The sequence below is a fragment of the Theobroma cacao genome, chromosome 1 (genome assembly GCF_000208745.1).
Source record: "Theobroma cacao cultivar B97-61/B2 chromosome 1, Criollo_cocoa_genome_V2, whole genome shotgun sequence".
Lineage (NCBI taxonomy): Eukaryota > Viridiplantae > Streptophyta > Magnoliopsida > Malvales > Malvaceae > Theobroma > Theobroma cacao.
This window is the reverse complement of record NC_030850.1, coordinates 29,720,138-29,743,733: the sequence shown is the minus strand read 5'-3', so window position 1 is coordinate 29,743,733 and position 23,596 is coordinate 29,720,138. Positions and strand designations below refer to the sequence as shown.

General features: G+C 34.6%; 3 protein-coding genes across 3 annotated transcripts; all 3 read right to left on the bottom strand.

Moving 5' to 3' along the window:
* LOC18613354 (probable inactive patatin-like protein 9) lies at window positions 13,596-15,803 on the bottom strand. The gene is made up of 2 exons (XM_007050547.2): window positions 14,293-15,803; window positions 13,596-14,071 (listed from the first exon to the last, which is right to left on the bottom strand). Exons 1-2 carry the CDS (start codon window positions 15,220-15,222, stop codon window positions 13,847-13,849), a joined length of 1,155 nt encoding a protein of 384 aa, XP_007050609.2. The 5' UTR covers window positions 15,223-15,803; the 3' UTR covers window positions 13,596-13,846.
* Window positions 18,096-19,256, bottom strand: LOC18613353 (mavicyanin). The gene is made up of 2 exons (XM_007050546.2): window positions 19,094-19,256; window positions 18,096-18,505 (listed from the first exon to the last, which is right to left on the bottom strand). The coding sequence occupies exons 1-2, from the start codon at window positions 19,254-19,256 to the stop codon at window positions 18,129-18,131; spliced, it is 540 nt and encodes a 179-aa protein (XP_007050608.2). The 3' UTR covers window positions 18,096-18,128.
* LOC18613351 (mavicyanin) lies at window positions 22,579-23,357 on the bottom strand. The gene is made up of 2 exons (XM_018121641.1): window positions 23,158-23,357; window positions 22,579-23,059 (listed from the first exon to the last, which is right to left on the bottom strand). The coding sequence occupies exons 1-2, from the start codon at window positions 23,324-23,326 to the stop codon at window positions 22,890-22,892; spliced, it is 339 nt and encodes a 112-aa protein (XP_017977130.1). The 5' UTR covers window positions 23,327-23,357; the 3' UTR covers window positions 22,579-22,889.

Here is a 23,596-nt window from a genome sequence, read left to right as displayed (position 1 = left end):
TCACTATAGGAGCCGTGGCCATAAAAAAATTTAAAATTTTTTATATTATATATATTTTTTAATAGGCTTTCCAATTCTAAAATTTTTAAAATTTGATACTTCAAATTAATAAAATAAAATAATTATTATGTGGTTTGATTTATAAAATAAAATAAGATTAGAATTGTTATTATAACTTATTATGATGTTTGGTTGATAGAATTAGTTTTGAAATAGTTAAGGAATAAATAATAAAATAATAAAATTATTTTTTATTATAATTTAGTAAATTAAACAAAATTACTCATTACTATAATTTAAAAATATTTTTCTTTTTTTAATATTTTAATTTTTATTTTCATTAAAATTTTAAAATATTAATAATTTATAATTAAATTGTTAATGTAATTTTTCATTTTAATTTCTTTTTACTTTTGTTTTCTCTATTTGTATTTTTATTTTTTAATCTTTTGATTTCTATTTTCATTAAAAATTTAAATGTTAAAAATTTATTATTAAATTATTAATATAATTTCGTATTTTAATTTTTTATTTATAAGTTGTAATTATTTTCAATAAATAAAGATATTTTTGTTCAATAAATTTTTGATTGTATTCCATAATCATGAAATAGCGAGGAACATGGAGGGGTGAGGAATGGCTAAACCAAAATTTTGGGGATTTCAAAAACCAACCAACTAAAGAATAAAAATGTGAAAAGAATAAGGAGTTGACTTAACTATTTCTCCATAGCCAACGTGCCATGAAATCCTCAATTACATTTCCAAACACTATTTGAAGCCTTGGATAACGATTTCAGCCCAGACTACGGGATTAGTCTATCACTGACAATCCCACAATCCTATGGGCTGTGCATATGTTCTTCATTTTTTTACCCTCTCGTGATACATTGGGCCAAGCTTCTTGGGAATTTAGATCTCAAAGATCTTCCACACGAGGTGGAAACAGATACTCAAACAAGCTTGCAATAGGCGTTGTACGTAATAGTTCTTTGCATTTGTCAAGGAAATAATATCACAATGTTTTGTATTTAAAAAACTGTAAAAGAAGCAACATTAATTTCTGGTGGATGACTTTTTATTCTTTTATGATGCCAGTTACCATACGCCCCAACTTCTGGTCAGGAGCTGTGGTCACGACGAAGCAAGATAAAGACGGATCGTTTCACTTCTCTGCTATAGTAGGCACTCTTTTGACTTTTCTGAGTCACGTTGTGAGGAGCCTGGGCGTTTTATCTTTATCTCATCTCACCGCCGGACTATGGTAAAAATATAGAGATGAGCAAAATCTTCATATCATGGAATCGCGAAAATCTGATACATACAATGTAAATAAATTTCTACCCAACGTCAAATCAGGTAAACTGTAAGGTGTTCACTGTATGTTTGCTTTGGGGACCAACAATACAATAAAAGAACGAAAGACTATTAATCTGATTAAGAGCCAGCTGCAGCATCCCTTCTTGCTAAGCCTATTGTCATGAATCATGATCTCATCTTTGTTCCATAAATAGGCATTTAATTTGAAACAGGCCTTCCTGTTATGAGGTCAAAGATGCCACCCCATGGAATGGACAAGTTTCAAACAGTAGTATAAAGGAAGTATATGATGTGAAACTTGAACATCCCGTATTTGTACGAAGATTGTGGGGATTCTTCTCTTTGTTTCTGGGTCTCGAGACAATATGTGTGGTGTGGCGTTCCCATCACGGAATTGGGCCTTAAGACAAAGGGTGTACGTGGTAAACCAACTTAAAGTTGAAACTGAACAGAGCAGGCCCATATACAGCCAACAATTTCTCACAATAAAACCTTTTTTGTGTCCGGACAACTTCCTGATTTTCTTACCAGGAAACAAACAGGCAAATGAATCATAAGAATCTTGCCAATTTCAAAGGCATAAATTAAAAAAAAAATTCACAATACATACGGCAGCAGTACCACTAAGACCCTTTACCATGCACAAAGAAGTAGTTGTCGGCGGTGTAAACAAGTAATGCTAGTAGAAAATAGGCATCAGAACCTTCCCGCGGTGTTTCCTAAAGACACGGCCCCCTTCAGATTCTCCCACCAGCGCATTTGCTGCCATGTTCAACAACTCAGGAGTCTTGTCCTTTTATTATAATATCCTTCTCAGTCTCTCAGCAGCACTCCTCTTTTTCCTTGTGAGTAGTACAACAGTCCTATTCTCTTTCTTCACACACGAAAATGACAAAAAAGTCAATCACATCGAACCATTGCCAGGTGTTTGTCTTGGAAATAGTGAAAAGGCTTTCACCATCCTTAGGCCCCTTCTCCACAACCTTCACGGGCTCCGCCTTTATGCACAAATATGAGTGTTTTATACACCATCTAGCTTATCTACTGGCCACGTGACTCGTACTGTCCAGTGTTACTGCCACTAGTACTGGAGCTGTACTCACTCTTGTTCTAAGAAGGTCTACCCCCCTCCCTTCTTCCCCCAAAAAAGAAAAAACTAGTAAAGCATGTGTACTTATTAAGTAATACTACTGCTATAAACAAAAATTGTTTGAATTGTTTTTATCGCTAAGAGCCACTCAAACCAGCTTAATTTTGGGGTTAGTTGTGGTCTACGCTGCATTAATTGTTTTAACACCAAAGATTATCTTGCATCTAGATACTCTCCTATAGTTTGACATAATGCCAGTTGGGTTGAGACCCAAAAAGATCTTGCCAGTCAAACTACAACCTGCTCACATGATGTTCTGCGTCTAATAACTCTTAACAAAGGGTTAATCCATTTAAATATTATGATCAAGTAATTCGGAAGTTGATCTTTTAATTGTGCATCAATCGACTGTATAAGATTGCACACGAGGTCTATCGAACCACGATCCGCCGCCCCCCGCATGGGTGCCAAGTGCTCCCGTGTGGTGAACTTGGAGGGCATAAACTAAGGATCCAATAAATGTTATTCAGCGGAGATCAGTTTCTTCCTCGCAGAGCTGCCCAATTCTTTTCAGCAATCTCAAAGATTCCATGGACGGAATAACATGTTTAATCGGATTCCCAAGGGCCAAGGGCATTATTAAGACTTTTTATTCAGAGTTGACTACTTGAAACAACAACCACGGAGACTATACCATGCCTGTCTCGACCTTTTTTGTTTTCCTCGTAATACCCATATCCAGCATAATGAAAACGCATACCTATAAATTAAATAGTAAATACACAACCATTTTCTTTACAGATTTAACAAATCCAAAATTACATGGCCAAATTTACTCACCATGCGTCGCATGGTTAGCTAGCTAGTGGCTTTGCAGCTCATGATAAGAAAGTGATTGGAAAAAGCAGAAAAGGAAGTGGAATAGTGAAACTTGAGCTGGAAACTACGTATGTACAATAGAAGAAACAAAAAATGGGGTTTTCAGCGGTTCTTTGTTTTACTTTTTGTTCCGTATCTCAAGGTTTTGTGGAATCTCGTGACACTCCTTATAGATACTGCAAAATCCCCATCAGAGGCGGAGTCCCCTTATTGTGGGCCATCAAAAATAATTTTTTATTTAATAATTAATAAACATAAAAAATAACAAAATAACTTTATAGGCTTTATTCAGTTTTAAAGTTCTTTTTAATTTTTTTAATTTATATTATTATTTATTTTTATATTTATTTATTTATTTATATTTTATTTACTCATATGTTTTAAATCTCTATAAATTTTTTTCAANTATAGGCTTTATTCAGTTTTAAAGTTCTTTTTAATTTTTTTAATTTATATTATTATTTATTTTTATATTTATTATTTATTTATATTTTATTTACTCATATGTTTTAAATTTCTATAGATTTTCTTTCACAAATTTTTATGAATCATCAATCATATTCTTTTTTTCTTTTTTTTATTATGTTTATATATAAATTTTATTTTTTACTTGTCATGTTTTTTTTTTTTCTATTATGTAGATTTTATTTTTTATAATTTAATTTTAAAAATAAATAAATTATTATATAATTCTCAAATATATTAGTTGTAGTGTTATACTGTTACTTAGAATTTAATCAATATTTTTTTTATTCTGAATAACCAATTCATTATAGCATGTATGTTACAAATTTTAAGTAACAAAAATATACATATAAATTGATAGAATAAAATAATTGTATTTCTTTCAATACAATTTTATTTATTGTGTATATTTTTAATGACTTTCAAAATAATTTTTTTATTTAATAATTAGTTTCAATACAATTTTATAATTTTATTTATCAATCATATTCTTTTTCTTCCTTTTTTATTATGTCATATGTAAATTTTATCTTTTATTTGTCATGTTCTTCTTTTTTCTATTATGTGGATTTTATTTTTTATGATTTTAATCTTTGAAAATAAATAAATTATTATGTAATTTTCAAATATAAGTTGTAGTGTTGCACTGTTACTTAGAATTTCATCAATATTTTTTTTATTCTGAATAACCAATTCATTCTAGCATATATGTTGCAAATTTTAAGTAACAAGGATATACATATAAATTGATAGAATAAAATAATTATATTTCTTTCAATACAATTTTATTTATTGTATATATTTTTTAATGACTTTCAAAATAATTTTTTATTTAATAATTAGTTTCAATACAATTTTATTTATTATATTTATTTTTAATGGCTTTCAAAATAATTTTTTATTTAATAATTAATTTTATTCTTCAAACTATTTGATAAAATTAAAGTCATTATAGTTAGCATATTACTAGGTAAGCTCAACAAATAAATTCTAAATTAATATGCTAAGCCTATCAAATTTTTTAAAAAAATAAAAAGTGAGTCTACTTATCCAAACCTATTAAGTTTTAATATAAATCTAAATTTATCATAACATACTATATTTTAACAGTTTTATCTATCATAATATATTATATCTCAATAGTTCAATTCAATAACTCTATATGTTAATTAGCAATTTAAGAGACAAATTAAAAATAAGAAGAGAGTTATAACACACGAAATAAATAGGTAATTCATTTAATTTTAAAAAATTATTTTCTCTTTCACTCTTGCATACAAAGAGAGAGACTCTTTTTATAGTTCTATTCAATCATATATATAAATGACACCATCATTACAGTTAATGTGTATTTTTTTATATATTCAATATCTTTTAAATTTTATTCAATTTTTTAAATGAATGATAATTGAATTATATATAAAATTCTCTTTAATTGTTTAATTTTTTTTATTTGACCTTCCTTTTAAAATGCTTTAACTCTATCCTTGATCCCCATCTAAGTGGCTTTTACATAAACTCGGAGGTTTCCACCTTTTCGATCGACACAGAAACAAACAAATACCCCCACACCAAAGAGATTTCCAGCATCTAAATGACATGTTGCCCATGTATGCTAGAAATTTCATCCGGTAACCAGTCACTTTCTCCACTTTATTAATTGGGTTAGGAACAGATCCGGAAAATATGCTTGCTTGATCAATGTGTTTGTGGGGTACGGTTCGTTCGTACTTTGGATCCCGTGGTCAAGACTGAGAAGTCGCGAGTATAGCTTATGGCACGTTTTATGTATCTACTGAAATCGTCAAGTAAAGTGATATTGAGGGAAAGAGAAACAACACGTCCAGTTACTACGTAGACAGTTGAATTTCGTCGTTATTGTGCAGGAAGAAGAAGACAAGGTGAGATTGGAAAGGAGATAGTTAACCCAAGCAGACAAGATCTTATCATAATCTCTGTATAATCTATACATACATAAACATGCAGTTCACACGCACACAGAAAGAGAGGGGGGCACACGTGTGCGTAAGAGATGTGGAGGAGACATGGCGTCATGGGTATTGTTGCCAACTGGTGCTTCTTGTTGTTCATCAAGAGTCTACAGAAGGCAAATGTTTGATAATATTTATTTATTTTGTTGAGTCAAAAAGAGTCTACTAGAGCCAGCCAGCCAGGCAGGTGATCTACTAAATATATAGATATATGTAACACACACACACACACATTAATGTCCATTCCGAGTCATACAGCTTCAACAGTAATTGCAATTGAAAGGATGTATGCAAAGGACCATTTTCGGTAATACTGTTTCAGGGATATGTGCTAAATCCTCTTTATAGCAACATAAAGCTATAATCATTTTTTTAAATTTTATTTTGGCACATATATATGGTTGAACCTCATTTGTACTAATCCTGGAAATTAATGAACCATATATAGGTATTAACTAGTGAATATAACAGTAGTTTATTTGAACGTTTTGATATAATTAGAGATTAGAGAACATCTCAAAAGTTAATATCTGTATAAAACTATTTTGAATAATTTGATTTGAAGGGGTTGAGAATTGTGAAATGTTAGGATATAAATTACTTTTAAAGTTTGTGGATTAAGTCTAACGAGTACTATCTCTATATGTAACTAATACAACTGAACCTGGAAGGTCAGATAATTATTGAATGGAAACCATTGAAGGCGTCCTGCAAGGCTAGCTGCAACAAACAGAAGATGTATTACTCAACTGAATTTTTACAACCAATAATGCGTACTCTATACATAATTGATTGAGTCTGTCATAATTGCAGAGCTATATATAACCAAAAGAAAAAGCAAGGAATTATTATGTAGGCAGTGGAAATTCATCCTTTATTACTAGATCACGGTGGTTGTCTGTGGGTGAGTTGAGATGTTCAAAAACAGTAAATTATTTTACCAACTAGGCTGAAGTTTAATTAGAAGCCTAGGAAGGGGTGGGCGTGGAGCCCTTTGCATTAGATGATATTTTTGCAGGGAGAGGACAGCTTGCTACTCGCGTACTTGACTGGGCAATGCAAGGGGGAGAATTACTATGAGAATATCTCTCCCAACATGAAAATAACCAGAGAGTGATTGGCTATATATGGTAGACCCCATGCTTATTTATACCTACTGTTTACAGATTTCATTTATAAGGCAGCCGTGCAGTGAGTACAAAGTGCAATTTTCCTTAGGCCTACTCTTCGAACCGACCTATCTATTGCTAGGAGCAGGACCGAATTTAGCATGGCCGGCCAGCCGAATCAGGTCGAATCTATAACAGATCACGACTACACATGAGTAAAATTTATACGGAAAACCCATTGGTAGGTGAATTTGGCAAAGCAAATTGACAATTTTCTCAACTCCAATAAATTAGATTCAAGTAATTAGAATGAGCCGCCAACCCTAAACATTCATGCATAAAGTAGCTTATTAATGGCAAACTAAGAGCCGCCATGCCAACACCAAACATACAAATCTTAAATGGCTTGAGATAAGGTGACATAATTAAGATCAACAAACCTGATCCAGATCAGCTGAGAAGTCAATGAACAAAATACCTCTTCTTTATTTGTTTTATGCCACAATCTTTCCTTCCATATATATATATTGAAGTCGACTACCTACTTTTGGTTTATCAATGAGATAAAAGTTCATCTCGTTTTGCCGTCCGAGTCAAGTTCAAGTGCCACTTCAACATTTCGCAAGGTTCATAAATTCAGACCTGCTTTGCCTTTTTGGGTAAAAAAAAAAATACACATTAAATCTTCAAATTCTTGTACTAATTCCTAAGTGCGGGGAAACCATAGAACTAATTAAAGTTCAAGCTACACCACCTCATGTAGATGCTGCCAATAGCACCAAAAGGAGCTTGGCATGGTACTTAATAGGGGGTGAGCAACGGTTAGCTCATGATTTTAACCAACTGATCACCCCTCATCAATGAACTAATTATAGGATCGAATTTTAAACAATAATGATTATTTAAAAATTATATATAAAAGAAATTAAATATTTACTAATTGTAAGACTTAGAGGCATAAAAGAATACCTTTAAAGATCTTAACTGTAAATTAAACAGTTATATATCTAAAACGTTTATATCCAATATATATATATAAACAATTAATGAATAAATAAAAAAGAAAAGATGATCACCAACATATACTAAACAAAACGTTAAGATTTTAGAAGTAATAAAACTTAAAAAAATAAATGAATTACAATGCGAATTGTAATGTCAATGTCTGAGTTTACTTGTAATATATTTATGAATTAGTGTATTATTTGATAGTAATCTACACTTATAATAATGAAATATTAATATTGTAAAAAAACTTATAAGATTTAAGATTTGATCTTGGATCACATTGTATCGTATGATTGGTCTTAAAGTTATGAATGGATCCATGATCCAAAATTTTAAGCTAAATCCTACATAAGTTGTCTGCAATCTAATTAACTTCAGGACGATTCACCAATAGATCATACTCACCCTAATCCCAAGTTAACCTAGATAGAAAGAATGTAGCGTATAAAAGCTTTTAGTTACAATTAATGTGCGTACAAGCATAATTGAACACACTTTAAATGGCCATTCCCTAACCCAATGCGGGCAGCTAGCTTGAAGTATTTTCCAAGCATGCGGTGCACGTTTCGCTTGTACATCACTGTCTTTCAATAACCTTTTCGGCGTCGTCGTCTATTTGGAGATTGGTGGCACTAATTAAATTTGTTATGCTTTGCTCATTATAGCTAAAGGTGTCAATGAAAGAAACATTTTTGAGTGGGCTAATAAAAGGTTTAAAGGAGCTACAATGCTTGGCTCCGTCGTAGTGGCGAAAGATTCTCAAGAGTATAACTTGGGTCTTAATCTAATTGGGGGTTCTTTCTTTAATTGCCCTTTGTTCACTTGAACCTTACACCACTCTTCCTCTCTTTTAGTTCTCCCACTGGTGACTTGGGTCTTAATCAATTTGGAATTCTTAGATTACGTGGTCTTCCTCAATTGAATACGATCGGCCACCAACCACTTAAAAGCTCGCACTCACTCTTCATTCTCTCTTTGTTTGTATCAAGGAGGTGGTTAATTATTTAATTTATTAATGATTGGGGATTATATGATTTGGCCTAGCTAGACACCTAAACCCTTGATTCTCTTATCCTTTTCATGATGTTGGAGAACTTAATCAAATTGTGGATAGATCGAGAAACCAACTTATCATCCACTAAATCTCTTAATATGCTAGGGAAACTGGTTTCCTAAGCTTATCTTTATGGAGCAAGGTTGCTCGAATCTGCTTTACTAAAAGAAGAAACAAACTCCCCTTAAAATAAGCACCCGATGGAAAACCAACAATTAAGACCAGAAAAGTCTACTAACGATAAAAGAGATGCTACTCTAAGCTTTTTCAACCTTTATGGCCATAACCGTATTGTTAACTGGGAACAAGGTTAAAGTTAAATCCTACATATATACCAACTTTGGAGCTTCCCTAGGGTAGAATCTAGGTTTTTTACCATAGTGCTTAGTGGCTTCGTCATTTTTTTAGACAAATTTAAAGTTAGTTGGTATTAATTAATTAGTTCGGATCGATGTTGCTACTTTTCCCAAGGAGGCCCTCTTGCATATCAGTGTAAAATAGGAAGACTCTTGTGCCCCTATCTTATCATTAACGCTAGATTTTTTCCCTTGCAAGAATCTTATAAGTGATCATGACATGCCGTAATATACACATTGGATGTTAAATTTAGTACTATGATATATAGTTGAAGACTTGAAGTATTATACACGTTGGATGTTAAATCCAAGGGTGAGAAACAAAAAATTTAGTGTATAACTTAGATTTCTTTTGGTTTGTAGTCTTAATGTTATTTATAATAAGCATATAAACATATATATAATATATATCTATATGATTATATATCTCTCATCTTTTTATTAAAAATAGTTTTTTTTTATAATTAGAGGATGGAGGATTCGAACCCTATTCTTTAGACAAAGAGATTATACATCAATCAATAAAATAAATGTTCGGGTGCTTTTTATTAGAAATAGTTAATGCTTGTATGTTACTCAAAAACAAAATGCCAATAATTCACAGCAAATCATTATTTGTACCCGAAAAAGAAAGGAAGAGAGTTAAGATGAGAAACGGAATCAGAGCACTGAATTTGATAAAAGGAAAGATATAGAGTTTGCATCCAATATCGGGGCCAAAAAACGAAGGGCAACTGTGGTTTTTAACTTTCTACCAATTCTATATATGATTATTTGTGTATAATACTATGAATTGATTCTTATACTATCAGCACATTATTTAATGTTTCTTAAAAAAGAATGGGGCACTCTAACCACTTGTTTCAGGTTTGTGACTAGAAAAGAATCCAACCAATATTATAGCAAGTATAGTACAAAAAAATATCTATAATAATATATTAATTAAGGAATCTAACACTAAACAGGAAAAGCATTGAGCCACGTATTGCGCAGCAGTAGTATTATCATAAACTTTTCTGTACACGTAAAACAATACAGAGGTGACCAGCCAAAGCTGCAAGCAAAAGGGTTTTAGTATAAATTATAATTTTTGAGAGGGTGGGGGATAGATGGGTCCAAAAGGCAGGGGACTCCATCTTGTCGGGTTCAGGTGGTTTGGCTTGGGCAAGGGTTTATGGCATTAGCAAAGTGGGGAGCCTGGAGCCGCTTACTACCATGCCTTTCGAGTTGCCTGCCAAGCGAAGCCTAGGTTGGAAGATTTTTAGGTTTGTATGTTGTTGTAACAAATGCTAACAAGGGATTAAATACGGATTGGGGCTACAAAGCTTAAATATATCTTTGTGTGGGAGATGGAGGTTGTTCCTTGTTCGAGAAAGAAGAGAACCCCCCCTTTTTTTTGAAGGGTGCTCCAACTGCATACATATCAATGGTGGGGTTGATCAAGATCTCCATGGATCATATTCTTGGTTGCAATTTATATTATTTTTAGTCATTTAAATGGAATTTTAATCAATTAAAATGTCAAAATGGAATTGAGATATGAGGGTCGGTGTTGGATGGTGAAAGAAATTATCAATACTCAAATTACATAGTCACATGCAAGCTATATATATATATATCTTGATTCTTGCATGTAATAATATGATTTGTGACCTAGAGATTTATTAAATTTGTTAATTAGTAAGTTTGTTTGTTTCTATAAATAGTTTTGGAGTCGAATTTTATCGATGATGTCTTATTGACATTAATTTTCAATATATAATTTTGTAAGACATAACTCATTCAAATTTAAAAGATAAAATAATTTATTTATCCTTGAATTTTTATGTACCACAGAAATATATAACTAGAAATTTGAAAATTAGGTGAATTTTTCCATTACATGTGTTCATTAATTCTTCATACACATTGTTGAAAACAAAATCACCAATATTTTTGCATGTTATGGTATTTTTACCATAAAAATATTGTAGCTGGACAATTTTACAATTTGATGAAATACCTCAAATTGCATTTCGAATCTTCTTCTCATTTTCCCCATTTAATTTCAAAATAAGAGTGAAAGGTAAAAAAAAAAGAAAAATGAATAAAAAAACAAAGACAAATAGTAAAAGCATGAAACAAAGGAAGATTTAATTAATAATAATGCCTTACACATGAAAAACAAATCTTGTCAACTTAATCCAAGTGATGAAGGAAAAAAAAAGCAAAGCAGGGGGTCAGATAATGGTACGATTATTGAGCCAAAATAACAATTTCCTTAACCAAGCATCCCCGGTTGATTAGCAGCTTCTTAGTTTGTATATAAAAGTTAATTGGATGAGAATCAACTTGTCTTTTTCCATGTTTTGGTACAAATCTAGCGCTGTCTCGTAGTCAGCCAACATATTAAAAAGCAAAAATGAATCAGCGATTACATTAATTGAGTGCTTGATCGACTCATGTGAGGTCTAAACACGTATGCCTGCTCCTATGAAAAAATATACAGTAGATAATTTGCTTCCAAATGAAAATTTCCAAAAATCATGTTTACAAACACAATCACTCCCTATATATAATTTGTTTGAGATAAATGGAATTGGAATTAATTAACTAGCTAGCTAGTCACGGTTGAGGTCCCCCTACCATTGTAAAAAGAATGACTTGTAAAACTAGACTGGAGGTCCTCCTCCCTCCCCACACCACCGTAGGGCCAGGCCGTGGGGGGGTTGAGAGCTCAGCAGAGTCCACATCAAACAGGTTGGCCAAGCCAGAAGAGNGGGGGGGGGGGGGGCGGGTTTCGGACCCTATGCAGGAAGTGAAAGGTGAAAACAATCCAGTCTTGTTTAATTACGGCTGTAAATCTTATTTTAACTAATGTCATTATCATCCCCAAATCGAAAGATACTAGAGAGGTGAGTGAAGTATATTCTACCCAACTGGTATTAAAGTATCCCACCCTCTCAGAATATGAAATTTCATAAAGCCAAAAAAACCAAATGGGAAGCCACAAGGCAACAAATCAGGGACCATTTTAAATCCAAGTAAGTGAAGGTGAATACTGGGATTGTCTCATGCCAACTCGCAAGTGGATAGAGAAATAAGGGGAGTGGGAGAAGTACATGCTGCTCCAATCCTCCACCGAACTTACCTACCAAAAGAGGGAACAAAGAAAATTCAGAGGAGCATGTTATAAATGAAAACTAAAAAAACGTTGAAATCATTGAGAGAAAAAGTTTTATTTTTTTTCCCTCCATACTTTTTACTGACTGATGTTAGAGGTTTTTTTGGCCGTTGACAGTGTAAGATATCCATCTAACAGTAAGAGGATTTGATTCCTTTTCCGTGTCTATTCTTCTGTTTGTAACCACAGCTACAACGTTTACAAAAGGGGTGGGAAGGGCATAGTTAAAAGGGAAATTTTATTTAATGCAGGAGGAGTAATGTGCCCCACTCTCCAAGTTGGATCCCATGGTTTTTGTTTGGCAGGGCCCCCTTCCCCCCTCTCTGGTTGCGTGAACTTATCTCACAATTTGCTCGGATGAAAATTGTTCTGAGTTGTCATGGTAGCTTAGGCTCAGCGCTACCTCAATCTTAAGATAAAGCTTCTATTCATAGATGTGTAAAAATGTTGAACTCTAGTAGTGTACCGCTTTTCCTGCAAATGGTATAGAAATTTATTGCATTGCACAAGCTAGAGATTTTCGCAAGGCTTTCAATTCACAAATTGTTATGCAGCCATTTAGAAAGAGATCTGGGTGGTCCTTTGGAATTTGGACCTTGATTCAATATCTGGAATGTAGACATGTGATGGCACTAATTTAGCTTCTCTTATAAACTCCTGCCTCTCCAGTTACCTTGAATCCCTATTGCTTGAGGACCACTTGATAATTTTCATTATTTACCCTTCACATTTGGTACATTTAGATGGGAAAATGAAAGCTATCATATAGGTATCCTTTTTATATATACATAGTGAAAGATATTGTTGCAATATTATTTGATTTCTATTTTAGTTAGTTGAAGTAATTTTAAAACTTTTTATTTGATATTTTTTTTTCAAAATTAACAGCGTCACATTAATTGCTGAGCTTAAAATTTTTCATTAATGAAAAAGAAACAATGCACCAACGAAGTAATGTGGCATTCTCCGTTGGAAAAAGTTGGATGAATTAACCGTTTAAATGCTCAAAAAACTGAAATTTGGACTTAAAAACATTAATAATAATACTGCTGCCAAATAGTTGCTCATGACAATGTTTGTATGGGAACAAAAAGAAGTCGGTTGAATTTGGCATTAGAGGTCCACCGGGCAAAGTTAATCATAAAAGAGATACACTTAATGTTGGTAATAATAATGGCATGTCATTTAAATCATCATTAACTTAATACTAATTAATCTACACTAATTCCGCCACAACCCAGACATCCACTAATTAGCAGCAGCTATTTTTGCCCCATATGTAGGGCACGGTTAAAGTAAAACTCGAGGTTGGTAACTTACAAAAGGGTTAAGAGAGAAAACAAAAATAAAAGTAAAAACAAAGGAAAGGACAAAAAAAAAAATTTATGAAAAGAAAAAGAAAAAGGAAGTTGCTAACGGCCGTTTGCGAGTGGGCTAACGGCCGATTCCTTGCAGGGACTTGGAGGAAGGCTGGATTTTCCGGAGGCAACAAGACGTTGCACAAAGCTCTCAATTCTCTGTCCATTGGTCTCCGTCAGTAACCGCTTCCCGCCAAACGGTAACGACTCGACTCCTCTCTCCTTCAGTACCTCCTCCATTCTCGGCCCCACCATCCTTTCTCTCCCCAGTCCGTTGGCCTGTACGTTCCAAACCGTCGATCACCAAATTGTATTAAGTCCAGAAGGAAAAGAAAACTTAAAATCGTTGAAATCTGTTTGGCCATTCAGAAGACCGAGGAAAATTATAAAAAAGACTCACACTTGAATCGAGTCTTACTACTTTAACCACGGATTAACGATTTTCTTAAGAACCAAACAGAGCATCGATACATGAAAAGAAAATATTATGATATACATACCTGAATTCTAACGTAGTCCGTACGGTTCCAACAAAAAGCGTTCCCCAACATCTGGTCTACGGTCTCCGAGACTCCGTCCAGCACAATGTCAACAAGGGAGGAAGTTGAGCACTCGCAGTTATTGCGAACCTTTGACCTTCCGCACCACGGACCGTTGCCTAACGACAAAACCAGCAGATCCTCCACGCTGTTAACCGACGGGAAATCCCTCTTATTATGGAGCACGTGTGTAACCGCCGCGGCTGTAGGGTTGTTCATGACCAAGCCGCCGTCCACAGCGGAGCAGGAGGTCTTACCGTCGATAGACGTCAATGCGAAAGGTTTGAAGAGGCTGGGAGTGGCTGACGTGGCGCGGCACACTTTCCAAAGCTCGAAGTTGAAGCTAGGTGATTCGGACGCGTCGGCGCGAGAGAAGACAAAGGGAGCTGAACTCTTGAGATCAAAGCAAGGAACCAGGAGAGGCTTACACGTGTCCTTCAGTGTTAAAACCGTTCCATCTTCTCTCTTAAACATTTCCTTCAGCACCTTATCCATGCTCTTACCGGAGAATCGCTTCTGCCGGTGAAGAACTCCGGCCAGCTTATTAACTTTGAAGAGCTCGGAGTTATTCTGAGTGATACACTTGATCGCCTCTCTAGCAGTGAAAAGCGGATGGCCTGTACCATCGTCGGCAGAGAGCATGGCAGCAAGAACAGCACCGACACCGGTGCCTGCGATCATGTCAAAGAAATCAGCAATTTGAGCATGCGGATCACCAGTTTTGAGGCGGATCTGGTCTTCAAGGTGGATAAGAGCGGCACCAGAGACAATGCCGGTGGTTCCACCACCGTCGATGCTGAGGATTCGAATCTTCTTAGTGGTTTCACAGTGTGATAGCCATTTTTGCTCAAGTTTCGTGAAGATCTCCAAAGTTACCTTACTCAGCTCCATTTCAGGCACTTCCACTCTTTGCCCCCTCAAAAAAAAAAAAAAAAAAGAGAAAAAAAGCCTTGGAGATTTTAATAATTTTTAATCTTTTGGTTTGATTGATTGCTTTCTGGCGTCTGGCAAGTCCGTGAAAAAAGCAAAGAGAGCTTGGCTCAAGTCACGGTTTGTTGCTGATAAGCATTAATGGTGGCGATAAGCAAAAATATAATGTTTGCACGCTCTTTCTTTCTCTCTCTCTCGCACTTCAAATCTCTGTGGCCTGACGAGTGAAAGTTGAGAGAGCGAGATGTTATAGTTTTCTCTGCGGGCTACTGGGCTCTGAGATGAGAGGCAAAGAGGGTTAAAACCGGGAGTGAGCGAGGAGAGGAATAGGAAGCGAATGGTCTGGCCTTTTGGTGGTGGTGGTTATCTTATATTCGCAGTGTGCTTCTTCAGTTGCCCTTTGTCGTTTATTTTTTAAATTACTTTTTTAGGTTTTACTGAGAGTTTACTTTCTCTAATTAGGTAGTGAGAGTCTTACTTGTTTGGACTGTCCTTGCACGTGTTCTTTTGGGGTTATGGGAAGCGCCAACTTCGGCTTCTTACTCGGCTCGGCTCCCGCTTTCCCTTCTTTAATGCTTTCTCCCATCTTCTTTGCTACTGCAACTTCCTTCTTCACTCTTTTCTCTGAATTCTGTCCATTTTTAATTCTCAAACTGAATCAATGTAGGAACAGAGTTGAACGTCCATGCAAGCACCTCCTTAATAAATAAAGTTTTATGCCTTTGATTTTAATTTTCTCGGTACAGTCGCTATTCAATCTTAGTTGTTTTGGAACTTATTTTTCTAATTACTTTCCATTTTGGTAATTAAATTCTAAGACGGTATATTTGGGATCAATGGCTTGCAAGAATATGATAGTGTGATTGAATTTGCTAGCCGGCTGCATTCTGTTTGCTAAAACAGGATTGAGGAAGCTCAAAGTTATTCCTTCATACACAGTTGATTGAATCCAACATACACATATAAAAAGAGTAAAATCCCGTACTATTTTTCTATGCCAAAATAAGTAAATAGAGACACTAAAGTGCCTGTGACCTTTTATTTCAGTCTATTGTTTTTTTTGGTGTTCTAATTCCCAATTATTATTATCTTTATCGATGGTGAATTACTTCATCCAATATTACTTCGTTTTCCTTGTTATGAAAGTAGGATGAAGGTTTGGTTAGAAACGCCTAAATAAGTGAATTAAACAAAATACTGGCCTTGGAGGAATTTGCTGCCTCCTTTATACTTTTATACATCTCTCTCCAAGTTAAGATGCCTGCCAGACACACCCTGCACAGTCACAGGGTATCCAAGACATATATTATGGCAATTCTAACTCAAATTGTTGTCTTAAAGGCTCACTGTTGTAACTCTTAGTCTTAAAGCTGATGTATAAATGAAAGCAGATACATTTGGTCAAGACTCAAGGCATTCATGTGGAATATGAATATTACCATCTACTTTTTTTAACCCAACAATACTAGCAGAAAAAAAGTTGCAATTCACTCATCTGATCCGTCTCTCTCTGCTTTTCAATTTTTCCTTAAGAACACAAATAACCTTCCCATCAAAGTTGTTGACACATTACAATGATTTCCCTTCTTTTAAGTTTCAAAGTTGAAATATTGAGAGTGAGAATTTTATGTTTTAATTGTTGAGGACAATTGTTTTCTTCTCATAAATAAAGGTTTTATTTTTAGCTGTAATGTGATTTACCAGGTCATCCAAACTAGTAGTTAAAGGAAACAGGGGAAAAAACCCTCTCTGACCCTGATCTCTGCCCCCCCCAACATTTTCATTTTAATATGGAATAAACCCATAAGGTACGATAAATTTGGCTTATATGGGACCTGCATCTTCTTGGGCTTGGAGAGGACACCTGCCCCTAGCAGTTAATGTGAACCATCCATGAGAAGTATTCTTGCATTCATGATGGGAGCTCGACCAGTATCTCTGCAAGTTTGAGAATGTGCATCAAGGGCCAACGGCCATCCCCCACTCTCAAATCAAACTCGATCAAAATTTGTCCATGATTTGTACGGAATCACAAGGGCAGAGAAATCTGCAATGATTTTGTTCGCAACTGGGGCATATGCCCAGTTGACAAGCGAAGGAGGATAAAAAATGTTTTCCCTGAGTGACTATGTCTCTCTTCCATTGGATTTCTTTCTAGTATGGGGAGGAAAAATCGTCAAATATCTTTGGTGGAATTAATTTCCACTCAATTTATGGACGTTGGTCCCATTTTTGGCATTTATCCCATGGATTCTATGCATAAATAATAACCAATACAAAAAGTTACATACTTCATTCCAATTGGATTATCAAGGTACAAAGTAAAATACTGAAACCGTAAATCCATAATGCATCATCTCTACAAGCCTACTGGGTATTTGGGTATTGCCACCCATGCTCATGCAACAGTAATTTAGGTGAGGGTGAACTAGCTAGGGCCACGGCAAGATTCACGTCCACCCTTTCAGATTAGCCATGATGCTATACCATTGCAGTGAAACGCCATTAAACAATAGCAACCCATTGATTGAAATTCAAGGTCAAATGGAAGGTAGGTTACTGCTAACATTTAATTCATTGAATTTAAGGCCATCACTTTTCAAGAGGAGAGACCAGGCTAGTGAGAGGCCGGCTGAGAGGATTGCGGATCTAACTTTTAACAACGTTTTCTTTTTATTTCTTTTTTTTTTTTGAGGAAAACAATTTTTATTCCAAAGCATTTTTAAAGGAGATGGATTTATAGTGACGGAGACAGTGCTATTGAAAGTTTGTCTCTCGTTTGCGAGACAGTTTAATCCAATCAAACTTGTTTTCTGATGAATGAAATTCCAACAAGCTAGATAATCTAAAGAGGAGTTAACACATAATCAAACAAAATATGCAAGGACAACCATAGCCACGGATTTAATGGCAATCTGAACAATGGAAATATGGATTGATGAAGCACTATTGGTACGAACACTGCTTGTAGCTGGATTCTCAGCTGCAGGAGATGGTGGCAATGGAAGTGAATTAGCTGGAGCAGGGCTGGGGCTGGAAACTTCATGGACGTAGATGTCAACCTTCTGCCCATATTTGCAATGGTTGGGGAAGCCGCAAAGGAAGTAGCGGTGGCCAGGCTGCTTCAAGGTGAACGAATCATTGCCAGTATAGTAGGTTGCAATTGGATTTGTTGCATTACATGCTCGGTAATTTGGTTCAGTAACTTCCTTCACATTGTGAAAGATAGCATTATATTCAAAACCTGCAAAGTGAATTATTTAATACCCTATCAAAGAAGCTGTATTTTCCTGTAGAGCTAAAGACTAAAAAGGTCTGGGTTGCGTGGTTGTAGTAGGGGTTGAATCATAGCACTAAAAAGTTCAGCCGCAGACGAAACAAGAGCAAGGGGTAGTTATTTCACGAATGACGGAATGACTTGTATAAAATTTATGTAGCAAGCAGTCTTAGAGTAGAAACCCAGACAAATCAAAGGCATTTTTGTCTATGTTTGATTAATGTAATTAGGAGCTGAAACAAATGTAAAGCAGATATTGCTAGACATGAGACAAGGGTTTAGGATGGGCAAGGCCTAGTGCAAAGAGAATGAGAAATGCAATAAATCATATAAAGGTAAATGGATCGCTTTTCCCCTTAGTTTGGTCCATCTGTTGTAAGCATCAAAATTTTCTCTTAATTTTAGACAAATATATTAGTCGTATAGCCTAACAAATGAATAAAAAAGCAAATGACAAGCTTACACATACAAACATACGGCATTTGGTAAACAGAAAAGAACAAGAACACCAAAAGAAAAAATACAAGTTGTTTTAGAAACGGAAGAATAGCTTACGAATAGTGTCAGCCACACAAAATTTCTTGGAAGATGCCCATTTTTGGTAATCGAACATTGGATGCCAACCAGAAGCATCACCAACCCTGTAAACAGTCCCAAAACAGATAGCAAAAGGAGCAATTATCGTGAACATAAACATTGCATTTTTAGCAGAAACCATGGCTTAACCACAAGAGGTGGGGCTGAGAGAGGCAGAGGGATTTCAGGGCAAATTAATGACAGATTGACTATCTGTTGTTGGAAAAGTTACCCTATTTACAGCAACATGTCTGATGCCAGATTAGGGAAAGAAACGATTCTTTTGGAAACAATTAAAAAAAAAAAGAGGAGAATACGTTGAGGATATTTGCAATCAGTGTCGTAAATGTATAGAATTAATGCGGTATAGTGCAATTAATTGTGATTCTTTTTGATAAATTAATAAAGGAAATGTTAATAAAAAACCTCGGACCATGAAAGAATTAAATTAAAGAGTTAAAAGGACCATATAAAAATAGCTTGGACTTGACCTATTACATGCTTTAATGTATTAATCACAATCTTATTATCTTATATACATATTTTCGGTGCTTCCCCTCCCAAGAAATCTTTGAAGCCCATTTCAATTTTGGTACTGCACTACTTGCTATAACTAATTTCGCCTATGTTTTTTACTTGAACTATTAATACTACCTCCTCTGCCCTCACCTCCTCCCTTCTCTGTCCCGTTGACAGTCTTTTACTAGAATTAGTGCCTAAGCTTCCGTCCGGTTTCTTTTCCAGCGTAATGTTGCTTTCGTTTTATTTTTCGAAAATGATCTGTTAAATAAATTATCACTACAACTAGAAGACAATGGGATTACTGTAGGTTATTTCGCCTATGTTCTTTATATTAAGAGTTCAGCAATGGGTTGAAAGTTTAGTTTTTCCTCCCTTTTTGGTGGGAAGTATTGATGTAAAAAAGGTAAAAGTATCTTAATGTGGCTGTATTTCTGATATTTCCTTTGTTTTTGAGGTTTAATATTTATTTGGTTTTCTAGATGGAAATTGAATGCGTTAGATTCGCAAGAAACGCCAATCCTTTGATAGTACAAATAGAGAAAATCATGTAAGGTGCAAAATTAGAACGATGTATTTTACTTGATTGAACATTTGTTTAATCTAACGATTAAACAAGCCAATTACCATAGGACAAGTCCAAATTAAATAACAAAAAAAAAAAAAAAATCCCGCCCGAACAAAGTTATTGAAGCAAAAACCAAGAAACAAAATGCAACAAGACACAATGCCTAGGGAAGCTTAAGGAGTTGGGCCAGGTGCCGACATCTCTGACTGTGGGTTTGCAAGTGGCAAACCTTAAGGAGATGGGCTTCTGACTTGCTCTTGGGCCCAGGAAAGATGGCGTGACCAAAACGTCAGCTTTCTGGCCGGCTTGCAGTGGCCAGGAACTCAGCAAATGAAGAAGTAGTCGCCGGGCCTGTCGAGGGGAGGGGGATGGAGTCAGAACCAGAGGTGTCGGAGGCGATAGCGGAAGTCCCGCCGCATGATTGGAAATCGTTGAAACTCACTTGCTTCATATTGTAAAATTGACTGTTTTACTCGAAAACTGCGTGATAAAGAAAAGGCGGTCATGTAGTAGCAAAAGGTATATATCGTAACAACACCAAGAAGCAGAGTCTCTCAAAAAAATAAAAAAATTAAGAAGAAAAGGAGAAACAGAGGAAAATTGATAATTGCTTAGAAAACTTACGGAGAAAGTCGCTGACCCACTTGCTCTGAATCGGAGGTTGAAGAACGGGAAGAAGAAATCAATATTTCTCTTCATACTCCAACTAGCAGAGTCGCCGACCTTGTAAACGGCACCAAGGAGGACTCCAGAGAAAGCCAGCATCAAAAGGAAAGCCAGGATTCTCTTAGCAGAAGCCATACTCGAACCACGATTATCAAAAGAAATCAATTAACTGAAGAGCAAGAAAGCAACAGAGAGAGCAAGACTGTAAAAGAAAGCGTTTGCAACGAGTTGGTTAATTTGTGAAGAAAAACCACGGTGCTGGCTGACTGGCTCTATAAATACATGTATCTCTTCAAGTTTTGCATGAAAAGGGTTTTCCCATACCAAAAGGGATTTGTATTCTGAAACGGATGCCAACAATAAAAAATACGATATACTTTTGACATTAATTATTGTTATTTTTTAATTGGTTATTTATTTTTCCAATTTAAACAAAATTTACTTTTTTTTTCTTCTCTAAAATTTAAAAGATATATTTACATAAAAGTCTTAAAGTTTTAATATGTTTGTATCCTTTCTATGGATAATGTAGTCATTCAATCATAGTTTTTATAAATAAATTAAGCGCTTGAACATTAAAAGATAAAATGGCAAGATAAAAAAAAAAAGAATTGAAGATAAGATTTACGTAAACTTTCTTAAGTAAATTTTGGTAAAGTTGTCAATTAAATTAAGTTATGAAAATTAAAATTGAGAATTAAAACCGATATATTGAAATATTATTTATAAAAATATTTAAAAATTTTAATTGAAAAGGTAATTATTAATATCTTTGAAAAATTTTAACAAGTTATTAATTTTTGTCATAATTTTTCAAATTCATTTGAGTGAAAAGCTATTATGATGTTTGTCAGAAAAAATGGAGAATTTTGAACATTATGATATTAATTTCTCTCCTTTTTGTGCACTAAAGAACAATAACATATATATATATATATATAATATTATTGTTTTAGTTATAATAGAACTTAATACTTGCATACATTTAATCCCAAAATGTCATATTTTCATAAATTTTCTTGACTGTCCAATTGAGTTTGAGTTCCTTTTATTTGTAAAATTTTTGACATCACAACAATCTGTCACATGTTTCGTGTTTCGCCATGTCATCACGTCATGCAACATTTAATTGATTTCAAGAATTAGTTTATCTTAGTTTAATTCCAAACTCAAGTTGCATATAATATCATTTTGAAGAAAATGTTAAGATAATTATACAAATTATTTAGTTAAAGTTATTATACAATACTATTATCTAGTTAGATTATAATATCTTATTAGAGTTATACTGTAATATTGTTTGTTAGTTTGAATTAAATTATGAATAAGATTAGGATTAGCCATATATAAAAGATAATTATACAAATTATTTAGTTAGAGTTATTATACAATAATATTATCTAATTAGACTACACTATCTTATTAGAATAAAAATATTTTAAATAGAGTTAGACTATAAATAAAATTAAGATTAACTTTATATATATATATATATATACTTTATTTATCTATATAATATATACATAATTTAGATTTCGAAATATACAATTTAGATCTTTTATAACTTATATAATTTTATATTATATAAGATTTTTTCTTCTCTAACAATTGTCATTGTTTTTTACCAATCACGTTCAATTCAAACACTGTTTCATCAATTCAAAAGAGCAGATTAACATTATAGTGTATTTCAAACATGCCTGTCGTCAGTTTAAGCTTATTTATAAATAGAAGACTGTAACATTGGCACAATTACTTAAAAATGAAACCCAATCAGCTAGTAACCGATGCCAGTAACACCTAATCCAAATGCAAGGACTGCCAGAGCCACCCAGACGTTGAACAATTTGAGAGATGGAGCACCGCTCTGAGCTGGGCCAGGGATCGGTTCTATGTTCTCTGAACTGGGTGCCAACGCCTGATAAAACACTGAGCCTGACTGTGGTAAGTGATTAACACCGGAAGCAAAAGGTGGAAGGTTTTCCTGGCCGTGAGCGACCTCAATGTGAAGCTTTTGCCCGCTTAGACAGTGGCCAGGAAGACCGCAGATGAAAAAGAAGTGGCCGGGCCTTGTGAGGTCATGGTGTCAGAACCCGAGGAGTAGACTGCAATCGGAAATGTTGCGTTGCATGACTTGAAGTTCTGGTGTGTCACACGGAGCACGTTGTGGAACAGCTTGTTGTACTTGAAAACTGCAATCAAATTAAACCAACTTTATCATGTAACCAAATCATCAAATACTAGTGGAAAAGAGTATAAATCCAGAGGATCGGGGAGCTTAATTAGTTACCAACAACGTCGCCAACGTGGTAGTTCCTGGTTGCAGCCCACTTTTGGTAACCAACTGGAGCAACAATGTTCCATCCACCAAAGTCTCCGACCTGGTGCACGGCCCCCATGGAGACGCCACAAAGCGCCAGCATAAAGAGGAAAATCGCTGTACTCATACCAAACGCCATGGCTCGAGTAAAGTGTGAGGGATTTGAAACTAAAAAGAAATTGATGATGGAGTGCATATGTGAATAATACAACCTTAATATATAAGCCGAGGAACTGTGTTGATTTTAATCGAGGGAGACTCGATTCTAGATATGGAACAGCATGCATCTTCTACGGATTTCTATAGCAAACAACATTTATTTACCAAACTATACATATTTTACGTTCCTATTGGCCCATTAGTGAGGTTGATATTATTAATGTGGGGACATGGATTTAATCATAAGAAT